The sequence below is a fragment of the Anser brachyrhynchus genome (genome assembly GCF_964034855.1).
Source record: "Anser brachyrhynchus genome assembly, chromosome: 3".
Classification (NCBI taxonomy): domain Eukaryota; kingdom Metazoa; phylum Chordata; class Aves; order Anseriformes; family Anatidae; genus Anser; species Anser brachyrhynchus.
The window spans coordinates 126,561,370-126,576,214 of NC_137696.1; the positions used below are offsets into that span (position 1 = coordinate 126,561,370).

Genomic DNA, 14,845 nt, shown 5'->3' on the forward strand with positions numbered 1-14,845 from the left:
GAATGGAATGCGAGGCTGATGTTGCAACCTGTAATGAATATGTATACCTGACGCAATGTTGTATGTATAAATAATGGCTGGGAAGTAACGGGACTTGAAGCCAGATTTGGGCACCTGCCCCGGCTTCCAGCGCTGAATAAAGCACCTTCATATAATCACTTGGTGGTTATGTGGTTGCTACGCTAACACTGCCTGGCAATTAGTGATGGTAGCTAACATGGTGGTCCAACAGTGCAATAACACATTGTCCTGACTCTTTTGGGAAAGACATCTGGTCTGTCTCTGGGCGAATACTCAAGCTCTGGGTGAGTACTTAAGGGCAGCTGGCACAGAGTCTTTTTTTCTTTTTTTCCAGCAGTAGGTAAACCTTAGGAGGAACCGGTCAAAGGAAACAGCACTTTCTGGAACTGTCAAGTTCTTGTTCGGCAACTTGGTGACTGGTTTGATCTGCCTTTTCAGATGTAAAGGCAAGCGGACTGCTCTTTTGAAATGATAAAATTAAAAACATGAAGTTTGTCAAATGTGGCAGTGCCTGTTTGCAGTCTGTTTATTGCTTTTGCTAGTGGTAGGTAACACTTATGAGGAATCGGTCGAATGAAAGAGCACCTTCTGGAACTGTGAAGCTCTGCGTCGGCAACTCGGTGATTGGCTTGACCTACTGTCCATTTCCAGAGGGAAGCGGAAAGCTGTTTTGAAGGGAAGCTGTTTTGAAATTAAAAAAGAAAAAAAATAATGGCGCTGCTCTATGGAACCTGGAGGACCACCGCTCTGCGTGACAGTTAAAAGAATGTGATTTGGAGATGGAGAGCAGCAGAGGTAAAGCAGCTGGGAAGAGAGGTATAAGTATTGCAGAGGTATTGCAGTAGGTAGGTAGGCTGTGGTTATGAGGTGCCTCAGGGTGTGCTTTGTCTTGTTTCTGCAGTTCCCTCGTGCAGCCGTGGAGAGGTGAATTCCCCATGTTGTGGAGTGGTGCAAAAAGGTGAGAGGGTTGTCAGCCCGGTCAGTTTCCTTCACCAAAGCTAAGGTAAGTCTTTCAGGAGAAACAGGCTGATTGCCTGTGCTGCACTCTGCACGCTGTTGACCTAAGCCAGACCAAAAACAGGGCTGCTGTTCCTCCTGCTCTTTATCTCTTCTCATGCATGGCCCCTCCCATTTTCCACATGATTAGGGCAGGCATTCTGCCTGGGCTGCTCTTTGGGGTAGGGGCTTTGTTTTTCCTTCAGTCAGTTGCAGGGTTCTTTAGGTGGGTCAGAGCCTATGGACTGATGCATTTCAAATTGAGACCGGTAAGCCCATCTTTTTGAGGTAACTAGTAGGATCTGTTAGAGCAAAGCTGCCAGGTGACCCCCCCCCACCTTGCAGGTGGCTGCCAAATGGCACCCCCCCCCCCCCAGCCTTGCAGGTGGCCGCGTTTGAGCTTGGATCTACTTTCCAGGTACAGAGGCAAGTGGACTGCTCTTTTGAAATGATAAAATTAAATATAGGGTCACTTGTGGTGTTGAAGGGTGGGTGGTAATGCTGGCAGCTGAATGTTTATCTTTTGACCGTGTTTTCCTTTGTTCAAGCTGAAATGCAGTGCTCAATACAGGACGTTGCGACCTGAGCTACCTCAGGCAAGGTGAGCAATGAACAGAGGTAGCAGTTATTTTTGGGGTGCGGTTGTCAATGCAGTTAAGTTATTACAAAAAGTAGAATAAAAATCCATTTTGCCTTTTAGAGGTGCTTTAGGTGGCTTGAGAGCAGATGGAAACATCTGCCTCGGGCGTTAGGTGAGTGGGTGAAGTAAAAGAGCGGTTGAGAGTAACTGTCCTAGGGGTGCTGTGGCTTTTGCTGCTGTGGTTGCTTTATCTTCTGCTTATCAGGTGCCACAGGCAAGGTAGGCTGTGATAGTCTTTAGAATAGGAGCAAAGCAGGTCACTGGAATGCTGTTTGGTTCCTGAGGCAGGTGTTGTAGAGGAAAAAGGTTGTCTGGTGTGGCAGTTCCTGATGGCAGTCTTCCTCGGTAGGTGAAGAGGTGCCTGAAGCCCCATCCCGTGTAGCCTGAAATGGTGTGTCTGTGTTTGGGTTGGGGTTGCACCTTGGTGAGTGTAGGGATAGGATTCAAGCTGGTGCAGCAGAGGGCCAGGCTCCATTGTCCTGTAGTGTGTTTTGACCCATCAGCATAGCCTTTTGGTTTTCAGATAGCCTACTCAAGTACGTGATTTTTCCTGTGAGTGATGTTATTATATGGAATTGATTTTTTTTTTTTGGTGTGTAATCTGTTATGCTCCCAGATTTTTCTTTCTATATAAATAAAGGTTTGAGCTAATTCTAACTGAAAAAATTTCAGTTACTTGCTTGGTCATATTGTCCTTTCAATATTCAAAGCAGCAGCAAAAGCATGGGGATTGTTGCTTCTAGAATCACCCCAGTTCTCTTGTTGAGCTAAACCAGATTAAAAAAAAAAAAAAAAAAAAAAAAAAACCACAGCTGCTGTGCTGCTCGTGCTCTTTCTACCTTCTTGTGCTTTGCCCCTCCCCTTTCCCAGGTGATTGGGTTTGGGTGCTGGGCGGGGCCAAATGGTATATGAGCCCCAGGTATGCCATTAGAGAGTTCATTGTGCCTGGGCTGCTCTTTGGGGTAACTGCTTTGTTTTTCCTTCAGTCAGTTGCAGGGTTCTTTGGGCAGGTTGGAGTCTATGGATTTCTAGATTTTAAGTGCTTGGAAATCACTTTACTAGAGGGATATTCAGCAGAGGTTGCTGGCTCACTTGTTTTTGGGATGGTGGGATACACTTGTGTTTTTGGGTTATATTTGAATCTCTGGATGTATCAAGCCACTTGTGTAACTCTCTAGAGGACTAAAAAGAGCTTGATTACACACTGCAAGAGGCTTGACCACGTAGGCGCAGTATTACGAGGAGACTGAGCAGGGTCGTATCAGAGTTACCTTTTTCATCTGTAAAGGGTAGGTCTGTGATTACCCCTGCCAGGGCTGCTGTCTGTGCTTGGCTTTTTGGCATTTGTGGAGCTCAGTTGTTTTTTTTTTTGTGTGTGTATGTTCTTACTTTTTTTTTTTTTAAGGCCAAATAGTGTGTGTGCTGAGCGTGGTTGGCAGGAGGAGGCGGGGAGTTGTCTGGCAGGGGAGCTGTTCAGGACTGGTAGGTTTGGTTTCTAGGAGCGTGCGGCATCCTTCCTGTGCGATGCCACTGATTGTTGGGCAGGAATGTTCCACCTCGTGTATCTTAAACAACGTAAATTGTGCAGTGTGTGTTGTGTGGCCCGGGCAGAGTTTACCACGGCGCTGTGAGCGAAGAATCTCAGTTCGAGCTGGTGAGCAGCTGAAGTAAAGGAGCTGGGAAGAGAGAGGTATTGCAGCAGGTACGCTGTGGCTGTGAGGTGCCTCAGGGTGTGCTTTTCTCTTGTCTCTGCAGGGGCTTCGTGCAGTCTTGGACAGGGAAATCCCCATGTCACGCAGCAGTGAGGGAAGGTGAGAGTTTTTTCAGCCTGGTCATCCCTTATCTGAAGCGAAGGGAAGACATTCAGGCGTTTCCCTCTGAGGGTCTGAGGTGAGGCTGGTTTGGACAGAGGAGCAACGTGGCAGGTGGTCACTTGCAAGCACAGCGGTCATTTTGTCCTTCTGTGTTCCCAGGTGGCATGGGTGATGGTGGCCGTTCCTTTCGAGCTTGGATCTAACTTCCAGGTACAGAGGCAAGTGGAGTGTTGTTTTGAAACGAAAACATTAAATATGGGGTCACTTCTGTTGTTGAGGGTTGGGTGCTAATGCTGTCAGCTGAATGTTTATCTTCTGACTGTTTTCCTTTGTTCAGGCTGAAACGCAGTGTGCAGTACAGGATGTCCCGACCCGAGCTACCTCTGGAGTGAGTCTGGTGAGTGACGAACAGAGGTAGCTGTTATTTTTGGGGTGTGGCTGTGACTGCAGTTATTTTACTACATCAAATAGAGTAAAATTCCAGTTCCTCTTTTAGAGGTGCTATAGGTGGCTTCAGAGGACGGGTGGAAGCATCTGCCATGTGGGGTAGGTAAGCGGCTGAGGTAAAGGAGGGGATGAGAGTAACTGTCCTGAGGGTGCTGTGGCTTTTGCTGCTGTGGTTGCTTTCTCTTCTGTTTATCAGGTGCCACAGGCAAGGTGGGCTGTGATAGTCTTTAGAATAGGAGCAATGCAGGTCACTTGAATGCTGTTTGGTTCCTGAGACAGGTGTTGTAGAGGAGAAAAGCTTTCAATATTCAAAGCTGAAGCCAAAACATGGAGATTGTTGCTTCTAGAAACAACCCAGTTCTCTTGTCTGCACCCTGCATGCTGTTGAGGTAAGCCATATGAATAGATACATAAACCACAGCTGTTGCTTCTCCTTTTTCTATTTCTACTTTCTTGTGCTTTGCCCCTCCCCTTTCCCAGGTGATTGGCTTTGGGATCCAGGCAGGGCCTAGTGCTAGTTGAGTCGCAGGCATCCCATCAGAGAGCTCATTCTGCCTGGGCTGCACTTTGGGGTAAGTGTTTTGTTTTTCCTTCAGTCAGTTTCAGGGGTCTTTAGGTGGGTCAGAGTCTATGGACTGATGCGTTTCCAAGTAGAGACCGGTACGCCCATCTTTGTGAGGTAACAACTAGTAGGATCTGTTAGAGTAAACCAATCTAGTAATAGGTGCCTGTATTGCATGCAGCTCTTCTTCAGGTGAGTAATTGTTATAGCATGTTTACAAATAGGATGTCAATGTTACTTTGTGTGTTTCCTTTGTGGTTCTGGGTCCCTTATGATTTCTGCTTAATTAAGGCAAATATTATCAAAGTTACAACCTTGGTGGCAAAGTGATGGAGCAGGGTTTGGGAGATAAGTATCATTGAAGCTCCCTGTATAAGCATGTATCTGAAAAGAGCAGCAGTAGGTGTGTAAGGGGTAGTCTTTTTCAGGGTTAGGGACAGTTTGTTATAGTTTTGGAGCTTTTGCCTGTGGTTTGTGTGGCTGTAGAGTCTTTAGACGTTGCAGCCTTCTAGATTTTCAGTGCTTGGAATTCAGGTAATAGAGGCGTGCTTAGGAGGTGTTGCCGGCTAACTCGTTTTTAAGAAATGGTGGGGTACGGTTCCTCGACCGTATAAGCACGGTAGTATTACCAAGAGACTGAGCAGGGTCACCCCTTTCATCTGTAAAGGGTAAGTCTGTGATTACCCCTGTTGGGGCTGCTGTGCATTCATGGCCTTTTGGCATTTGTGGACCTGAGGGTGTTCTTTTTTTCCTGGCTCTCGTCTCTGTGTTTGAGTCCTCTGCAAGGAGCTGTACTGTTTGCGTGTCCATCACGGATATGACCTTCTCTTTTTGTTTCTTGTAGCCCAGGGCATGGGCACGGACACTTGAATGAGGCACGAGGGTGAGTGGACAACAGTGTGGGCCCTGAGCTGGTCCGTGGATTGTGTGAGTCTGTTTTGCCTGTTGGGCAGGCTTTGGAAGCACCTTGTGACAGCAGAGTACATCTTCTGCCACATTCCTGAGGCGCGCCAGGCATCAGCGGTTCCAGTTCCTGAAATGCTGGAGATGCTCGGAGCACAAGAGGAGCTGGGAGTGTGATGCATCTCCTTGGGATGTTAGGTGAGCGAAGCGGTAGTACTGGGTTGGGGAATGTGGGTCTGGGGCTTCTTGGCTGTTGGGGTAGGGGAGGAAAGAAGAAGAGTGGGTATAGACTGTTATGTGGATTTTCACGCTTGTTCGTTCTTTCTATTTGGTCTAAGCTATGTGACCTTGGCTCAGCACAGTAAATGGAAACGCTAAGCCTGGATCGGGAAGGTGAGTGGAGTACAGTTGGGAAAAGGGCATTGTTTTTGGTTTGGTAGTTTATTGGTCCCACCTCTGGGTGACTCCTCTTTTCCGGGGACGAAGAAGATACTGAGAACATCCTAGTTGGCCTCTGGCCCACCTTGAGGATGGATTGTGACCCCTGAGAATTAAGTCCAGGGGCAAATACTGTGTGTTTGGGGGTGGTTGGCAGAGGAAGGCGGGCAGTTGTCTCGAGTTTGTCTATCTGACTTCAGTAGCAGAGCAGGTCAGTGGACTACCGTTTTGTTTTTGAGGAGGGTGTTTCACTGGAAGAAGTTTGGCTGATGTGCCAGTGCCTGATGGCACTTTATTTCTGCAGGTGAAGAGGAGCCTCGTGCCGGAAGCAATGTCCTGGCTAGCCTTCGTGTTCCTTGATGAGGATGGAACCCGCCTCCCATCATTCCCAAGCTAAGTTGTGGGGCAAGTGCTATGTTTGCTTTCGGGTTTTGAATGCACACATAGGGCGAGGGTCTGTGCTTTTAAGTCATTGCTGTGGATGGGGCCTTTTAGGATTGATCACGGTCAGACAGTGTGTGGGGGCGTGGGATTCTGTCAGGTATGGCTTGAGCACGTGCCAGGCAGGGCAGTTCCAGCTTGGTGTCTGTGTTCTGTGTTGTCTGTGCTGTGCTGTTGCTCCTGGTGCTTGGCAGCCCCAGGGGAAGCCGTCCTGAGGGTGTTGAACACTTGACCTCACTGGAATAATGCTGATGCTCAATTGGAAGCTGAGCATTTCTTGTCTTGCAGTAGGAGCCTCAAGAGATCATTTCTTCTGTGCGTGTATTTTTTTTTTTGTATCAAATGTTTCTTGATGTGATGATCATACATTACGCGCTCCTCAGGTCTTGATATCCTCATTGCCTTTTTCCACTGGACAGATTAGATGGGCAACTTGGTAGCCACACCAAAGGTCCTAAATGCTTGTTTCATCATCGTAGGGCTGATCTGAGCACTTCTTGACTGGCAGTCGCAGCTTAAAGCGCAGATGTGTTTCAGGTCTAGTGCATCATATTCGGTTTCAGATGGCATCTGTTTCCATCCTCACTCTTGCAGAAGTCATGTGGGCTTCATCAGGAGCTCTGTCTTGGGAGTTCATTTCCGAAGCATTATTCTTCTGGGGTTTGCACTCCCCATCCTTCTGGTCTTTTGCCTTGAAGGCAGGCTTTTTATGCCTCCATCATCCCAGTTCTGGCAGTTGCTTCCAGTCGCAGGTCGTGACATTTGAGTCTCTCCCTGGGTCTGCTGCAGAGCACCTGTTCTGACTTGCTGTCACTGTAGGGCTTCCCTCTGGGAGTCCTTTTTTTTTTTGTGCCTTGTGTTCTGTGTTTTGTTCGTAACGTTTGTAGCGTGCCTGTGCGTGTGTGTGTTTGGCCTGGAGCTGTCCTGCCTGGCAGTTAGTGATGGTAGCTAAGGTGGCGGTCCATCGGTGTACTAATACATTGTCCGGACTGTTTTGGCAAAGACATCCGGTCTGCCTCTGGGCAAGTACTGAAGGGCAGCTGGCACAGAGTCATCTCTGTGGTGTTTGGCAAATGTGGAGGGGGAGACCTGAGCTGCTTGCGAGCAGCTGTTTGCATAGTGCTTGAGTAGTGCTAGAGGAGAGGTCTGTCATTGAATCTTGAAAGCTCGCAGATGTGGAGTATTTTTTTTTCTCCAGTCCTAGATAAACCTTAGGAGGAACCGGTCACAGGAAGGAGCTCCTTCTGGAGCTATCAAGCTCTCGTTTGGCAGCTCGGTGACTGGCTTGGTCTACTTCTGAGGTGCCGAGGCAAGTTGTCTGCTGTTTTGAAACAACAACATTGAATGTGGGGTTCCTTGTGTTGTTGAGGGATGGGTGTTAATGCTGGCAGGTGAATGATTACCTTCTGACTGTTTTCATTTGTTAAAGCTGAAACACAGCGTACAACCTGGGACGTCACACCCAGAGCTGCCTCTGGCAAGGTGAGTGATGAACAGATGGAGCAGTTATAGTTGGGTTGCGGTTCTCACTGTCACTCTTAAGTGTCCCCTCTCTTCTGTTTTAGAGGTGTTGTAGCTGGCTTAAGAGGGTAGATGGAACCATCTGCCTCGGGGTAGGTAAGTGGGTAGAGGTAAGGCAGCAGATGAGAGTAACTGTCCTAGCTGTGCTGCGGCTTTGGATGCTGCCTTGGCCTATGCTTTTCTTCCCCTTTCACAGGTGTCTCGCACAGGCTCAAAGGAGCATACTGCATTCTGAGGAGCTGCGTAAGTAGGGGGGCTGGTCATGAGCTGGGTTGGAGCGGAATGGCCAAGTAGCGTGAGGTGACTATGAAAGGTGTCCGTCTTTCTTTGCAGGTGCCATGGCAGGCTCTCCACAGAAGTGGCTGAGGATTTGAGATGAGGCCGGAGAGTGACAAGGAGCAGCATGTGCAGGGATGGTTTCCAAGCGCTGCGGTTGCTTTCTCTTCTGTTTATCAGGTGCCACAGGCAAGGTGGGCTGTGACATCAGTCTGTAGAATTGGAGCAAAGTGGGTCACTTGAATGCCACAGGGCATCTGAGAAGGGTGTTTTAACAGGAAAAGTTTGTCTGGCGTGGCGGTGTCTGATGGCAGTGTGTTTCCACAGGTGAAGAGGTGCCTGGAGCCCCATCTCATCTAGCCTGCGTGTGCCTTGAGGATAAAGCCTGCTTTCCAGCAGTCCCGAAAGCTAAGTTTGACCTGAAATGCCCTGTCTGTGTCTTGGGTGGGGTTGTACCTTGGCGTGTGTGTGATATGTGCGTGGGGACGGCTTTTAAATAAGTGCAGCAGAGGAACAGGATCCAGTAACAACTGGATAAAGAGGCCCTGGGTTCATGTTTTTCAGCCTAGCGTGTGCCAGGCAGGGCAGTTCCAGCATGTGTTCCATGGTGTATGTTTGTTTCTGTGTACTATAGTATCCATTTATCAGGTCTTGTTCCCATAGTTCTTGGCTTCTGCAGTGCTTGCTGAGCACCATATCATGGGTCTTAAATGTATTGTCTTTTTGGCATGGGACTAGTAACGAAGTGTTTCTTGTCTTTCATTGGGACTTCAAAAGGCTGATCTCTCTCAAGAGCTTGACGTTGTCTACATTTCTTGATGGTAGCCATCATGGCCCTCAGTCTTGGGCTTGTGTGTGTTCATGTTCATGTATGGTTTGGGAGCCTGGCTCCATGTGGTTTGGGGTCCCGGTTCTGTGGTTTTGGACTAATGTTTCTGGTTTGGGGGGTGGGGGGGGTGGCGCCCTGCGTGGCGCAGGTCTGCTGCGGCCTGCCTTGCCGCCGTGTGGTGCCAGCCCAGCCGAGTTGGAGCATGTGAGCAGCTGAAGAAAAAGAGCTAGTGAAAGAGAGGTATTGCAGCAGTTAGGTTGTGCCTGTGAGGTGCCTGAGGATCTGCCTTTTCTTTTTTTTCTTTTGCGGATGCTTCCTGCAGCCTTGGAGAGGTGAATCCCCACATCGTGGAGTGCTGAGGAAAAACAAGAGGGTCGTCAGCCAAGTCAGAGTTCCTAAGCAAGGTCCCATTAAGGCAAGTCTTTGAAGTCCTTCCCCTCTGTTTTAGCAGGTGCTGCGGCAGGCCTTCCTCAGAATCTGCTGAGGGTCTGAGGTGAGGCTGGGTGGGATAGAGGAGCAGCGTGGTGGGTGATTACCTGAGAACACAACGATCATTTTATCCCTTTGTTTTCCCAGGTGGTGTGGGTGATACTGGCTGAACTGTTGGAGCTTGGACTCAGAGAGGAACGGGTGAGCGCAACCGTATGTTTCTTCAGTGGTAGTCAGTATTGCACACCGGCCCTGACGCCCACCTCCTCCGCTAGTGAATGCTGGTACGCTGTTTTTGCAGATGATGATAAGCCTGGCCATGGACTAAGATGTCTCTCAGTGCCTGTGCATTTCTTGATGTGGAGGGAATTTACCATCCAGCAATCTGAGAGCTAAGTTGAAGGGCACCTGGTATTTGCATATGTGGTGTGGCTGATAGGAGCTGGGAGCCAGAGCAGCATGGAGCCAGCCGGCTGAATATACTTGGTGCCACTGTGAGGGTGGTTCAGGCTGGGTCACCTTCAGGCTGCTTGAGGCTGGGTCTCCAGACTAAGAGAAGGAGCAGGGGGTATTTTCTAGCATGAGTGTCTGTGCCAGGCAGGACAGTTCCCATCTGTCTTGTAGTGCTGCTTCTGCAGAGTGTGTTCTGTGTCATGCACTCCTCGGGTCTTGATATCCTCCTTGCTTTTTGCACTGGACTGTCTAGACAGGCAACTTGGTAGCTGTGCCAAAGGTCCTAAATGCTTGTTTCGTCATCATGGGTCTGATCCGAGCACTTCTTGTCCTGCAGTTGCAGCTTAAAGTGCAGATCTGTTTCAGGTCTTGTGCATCATATTCGGTTTCTGATTGCGTATGTTTCCATCCTCGCTCTTGCAGAAGTCATGTGGGCTTCATCAGGAGCACTTGCTTGGGAATTCATTTCCTAAGAGATTTCTTCTGGGGTTTGCACTCCCCATCCTTCTGGTCTCTTGTCTTAAAGGCAGGCTTTTTATGCCTCCATCATCCCAGTTCTGGCAGTTACTTCCAGTCGCAGGTCGTGACATTTGAGTCTCTCCCTGGGTCTGCTGCAGAGCACCTGTTCTGACTTGCTGTCACTGTAGGGCTTCCCTCTGGGAGTCCTTTTTTTTTTTTTTTTTGTGCCTTGTGTTCTGTGTTTTGTTCGTAACGTTTGTAGCGTGCCTGTGCGTGTGTGTGTTTGGCCTGGAGCTGTCCTGCCTGGCAGTTAGTGATGGTAGCTAAGGTGGCGGTCCATCGGTGTACTAATACATTGTCCGGACTGTTTTGGCAAAGACATCCGGTCTGCCTCTGGGCAAGTACTGAAGGGCAGCTGGCACAGAGTCATCTCTGTGGTGTTTGGCAAATGTGGAGGGGGAGACCTGAGCTGCTTGCGAGCAGCTGTTTGCATAGTGCTTGAGTAGTGCTAGAGGAGAGGTCTGTCATTGAATCTTGAAAGCTCGCAGATGTGGAGTATTTTTTTTTCTCCAGTCCTAGATAAACCTTAGGAGGAACCGGTCACAGGAAGGAGCTCCTTCTGGAGCTATCAAGCTCTTGTTTGGCAGCTCGGTGACTGGCTTGGTCTACTTCTGAGGTGCCGAGGCAAGTTGTCTGCTGTTTTGAAACAACAACATTGAATGTGGGGTTCCTTGTGTTGTTGAGGGATGGGTGTTAATGCTGGCAGGTGAATGATTACCTTCTGACTGTTTTCATTTGTTAAAGCTGAAACACAGCGTACAACCTGGGACGTCACACCCAGAGCTGCCTCTGGCAAGGTGAGTGATGAACAGATGGAGCAGTTATAGTTGGGTTGCGGTTCTCACTGTCACTCTTAAGTGTCCCCTCTTTTCTGTTTTAGGGGTGTTCCAGCTGGCTTAAGAGGGTAGATGGAACCATCTGCCTCGGGGTAGGTAAGTGGGTAGAGGTAAGGCAGCAGATGAGAGTGCTGAGGCAAGGGGGCTGCTGATTTGAAATGATAAAATTAGACATGGGGTCCCTTGTGTTGTTGAGGGATGGGTGCTAATGCTGGCATCTGAATGATTATCTTCTGACTGTTTTCATTTGTTAAAGCTGAAACACAGCATACAACACGGGACTTCACGACCAGAGCTGCTTTTGGCAAGGTGAGCGATGAACAGATGTAGCAGGTATTTTAGGGGTGCGGTTGTCACTGCAGTTACTTAACTACACAAAATACAGTTAAAGTCCTGTTTATATTCCAGAGGTGTTGTAGCTGGCTTAAGAGAGCAGATGGAAACATCTGCCTCGAGGGCAGGTGAGGGGGCAGAGTAAGGGAGCAGATGAGAGTACCTGTCCTAGCTGTGCTGCGGCTTTGGATGCTGCCGCGGCCTATGCTTTTCTTTTTCTTTCGCAGGTGCCTTGCACAGACTCAGAGGGGCCAAGCTGCACTCTGAAGAGCAGCACGAGAAGGGCAGGCTGGTCGTGAGTGGGGTTGGAGCGGAATGGCCAAGTTGCGCAAGGTGACTGCGAAGGGTATTCATTTTGCTTTTCAGGTGTCATGGCAGGCTCTCCACTGAAGTGGCTGAGGATTTGAGAAGAGGTTACAGAGCATCAAGGAGCAGCACGTGCAGTGACGGTTTCCAAACGGTATGGTTGCTTTCTCTTCTGTTCATCAGGTGCCACAGGCAAGGTGGGCTGTGACGTTAGTATTTAGAATCGGAGCTAAGCAGGTCACTAGAATGCCACAGGGCGTCTGAGAAGGGTGTTTTAACAGAAAAAGCTTGTCTGGCATGGCAGTGCCTGATGGCAGTGTGTTTCCACAGGTGAAGAGGTGCCTGAAGCCCCATCCTGTCTAGCCTGCGCACACCTCGCTGAGAATGAAAGCCGCTTTCCAGTAATTCAGAAAGCCAAGTTACGTCTCGGCCTCGAGCATCTGGGGCCTGTGCTTTTGGGCCTGTCTGTAGCATTTGGCACTTGCATTAATACTTTCTTGGCATATATTTAGGCTTTTGGGGCCAGTGTCTTGGGGGGGGTGTGGAGCTGCTTGTACACCTTTGGGGCTTGCATCTGGGGGGGGTCAGGGCCTGCATCTGGGGGGGGTTGGAAGCTGCTCCTACAATGTAGGGATCTGTATCTGTGGGGGTTGGGAGCTGCTTGTATGCAGTATGGGCTTGCGTTTGGGGGCAGGTGTTGGGAGCTGCTTGTACAATGTAGGGATCTGCATCTGGAGGGGGTTGGGAGCTGCTTGTACACCTTTGGGCTTGCATCTGGAGGGGGTTGGGGCCTGCCTCTGGGGGGGGTGGTTGTGAGATGCTTGTATACTGTAGGGGCCTGCTTGTACACCTTTGGTGGGGCCTGCGTCTGGGGGGGGTGGGTGCGGCTTGTATACTGTTAGGGCCTGCCTTGCGGGGCGGGGGTGGGAGCTGCTTGTACACTGTAGGGGTCTGGGTCTTGGGGGGTTGGGGCTGTTTGTACACCTTTGGGGTGTGCCTCTGGGGAGGGTGGGGAGTTGCTTGTACACCTTTGGGGCCTGTGTCTGGGGGGGGTTGGGGCCTGTGCTGGGGGGGTTGGGAGCTGCTTGTACACTCTAGGGTCTTCTGGTGGGCTTTGGAGCCTCCCTTTGAGGGGGGCAGTTGGGAGCTGGTTGTACACCTTTGGGGCCAGAGTCTGGGGCGTGGGGGCTGGGGCTGGGGCCTGCATCTGGGTGGGGTGGGGTCCAGTTCATGGGGGGGGGTTGGGAGCTGCTTGTGGACAGTTGGGGTCTGCATCTGGGTGTGGTTGGGGCATGCTTGTAGACTTCTGCAACCTGCGTCTGGTGTTTGGGGGCTTTTCTGTAGCGTTTGGGGCTTGCATTTTGGCTTTGGGATGTGTCTTGAGCTTCTGGGGCCTAGCTGTAGTGCTTGGGGCCTGCGTCTGGGGCTTTTCTGTAGCATTTTGGTCGCGTGTTTGTGATTTGGGGTGTGTATCCAGGGTTTTGCCTTTTTTGTAGTTTTCAGCTATGTGTCAGTTTCTTTGTCAGTTGCCTGGGGTTAGGGGCAGTTTGGGGTTTGGATCATTAGTCAGTGTCATTAGCGTTGGGGGGTTGATATGAAGGGTTAGGGTTGTGGTTAGAGTTGTTAGGGTTAAAGGGAATAAGGATTTTAGGGTAAGGGGATCAAGGTTGTGGGAATAAAAATGTTTTTGCGCAGAGTTACATCGTTTAGAGGGAAGGAAGGTGGTATTGAGATATGCTTGCAGTGATAAAGCTTACCAGACAACCTTGTAAAATGCAGACAACCAGAATCCTTAGAGCAATTGGGTGGAAATCACGGCGTAATTACCACCTCAAAGAGGAAAACAGTCAAGAAAAAAAAAGAAAATTGACTTGTAACAGGCCAGCAGCTGTGTATTTTCTGTGAAGAACTAGATAGATTGTGAACCTGGATTACCTGGTCAATTGGGAAACTGGGGAGGGTCCTGGTCACCGAGAGGAAAAAAAAAAATTATATAAACTGTGTTATGGAACTAGTATGTGGCTTGTGGGACACCTGCCATTGCACTCGTGAATAAAAATGCTACCTCACTGAGATCCTTGCCTGAGCTTATGTTATTGGTTACAGAGTGTTTTTAACAAGGTGTTAGGGTTTTAAGGTTTCAGGGCTAAGGCACTAGGGTTGGGTTTCAGGGTTAGGGTTTCTAGGGTTTAGGGTTAGAATTTTAAGGTTGTTAGGGTTGGAGTTAAAGGGTTAGGGTTTTGGGGGTTAGTGTGTTAAGGTTTTAAAGTTTTTTGGGGTTTTAGTGTTGATAGGGTTTTTAGGGGTTAGGGTCATAGGGTTTTATTTACAGTAAGGTATTTAGGGTTAGGGTTTTAAGGTCTTAATTTTTGTTTGTTTTTAAGGTTAGGGGCTCCAGGGTTAGGGCCTTGAGCGTCTTAATTTTTTGGGTTAGGGTTTAGAGGGTCTTAATTTTTAGGGTTAGGGGTTTTAGGCGTAGGTCTTCAGGGCTTTAGTGTGGTAAATTTTATTGGGTTAGGGCTGAAAGGGTTTTTAGGGTTAGGGTTTCTAGAGTTTTTTGGGGTGGGGGTTAGGGTTAGATCCGTGGGTGCCCTAGGGTTAGGGGTTAGGCCTAATATTAGGGCGGAAGGCCAAACTAAGAGGGTGGTGTAAGGAATGGTCCAGCAATTTGTGCCACTAAGGGGTTTTGAAGGGTTAACATTGAGGCCTGGGTTTAGGCCAGAAGAGAACAAAGGGATTTCTTCGGAGAAAAACTGCTGACTTTGCACGAATGTGCAGTAACTTCTGACAGCCGGCCAAGAGACCACTAGATAAGGAGGAAGAATATGAGCCTCCCTCTCTCCCTGTCCGAGCGGCCCCCGAGAAAGTAACAGAGACTGATAAGCAGGTGCACCTGAAAGGACGTCGGATTCGGGAAACCAATTATAATAACCTTGCCTCTTTTAGAAGTAGTAATAAATATGTATTAGCCTAGGAGTATAAAAAATTAGATGCCTTACGTAACGGGTGTGCGTCCCCGTGGAGCAGAGACTCCCGGCGCACCCAGCGCTGTTTGCTTGCCTCTATTCGTTTAATAAATTG

The 14,845-nt window shown here is 49.2% G+C and overlaps 1 protein-coding gene across 1 annotated transcript; it reads left to right on the forward strand.

The window, feature by feature from the left end:
• Positions 1-6,302: 6,302 nt before the first annotated feature.
• On the forward strand, positions 6,303-12,634 carry LOC308193683 (uncharacterized protein; the record flags this gene model as incomplete). The annotated part of the gene is made up of 10 exons (XM_080588618.1): positions 6,303-6,362; positions 7,478-7,571; positions 7,692-7,744; positions 7,828-7,879; positions 11,034-11,086; positions 11,170-11,221; positions 11,382-11,434; positions 11,686-11,753; positions 11,825-11,918; positions 12,095-12,634. 10 exons carry the CDS (start codon positions 6,303-6,305, stop codon positions 12,125-12,127), a joined length of 612 nt encoding a protein of 203 aa, XP_080444744.1. The 3' UTR covers positions 12,128-12,634.
• Positions 12,635-14,845: the final 2,211 nt, after the last annotated feature.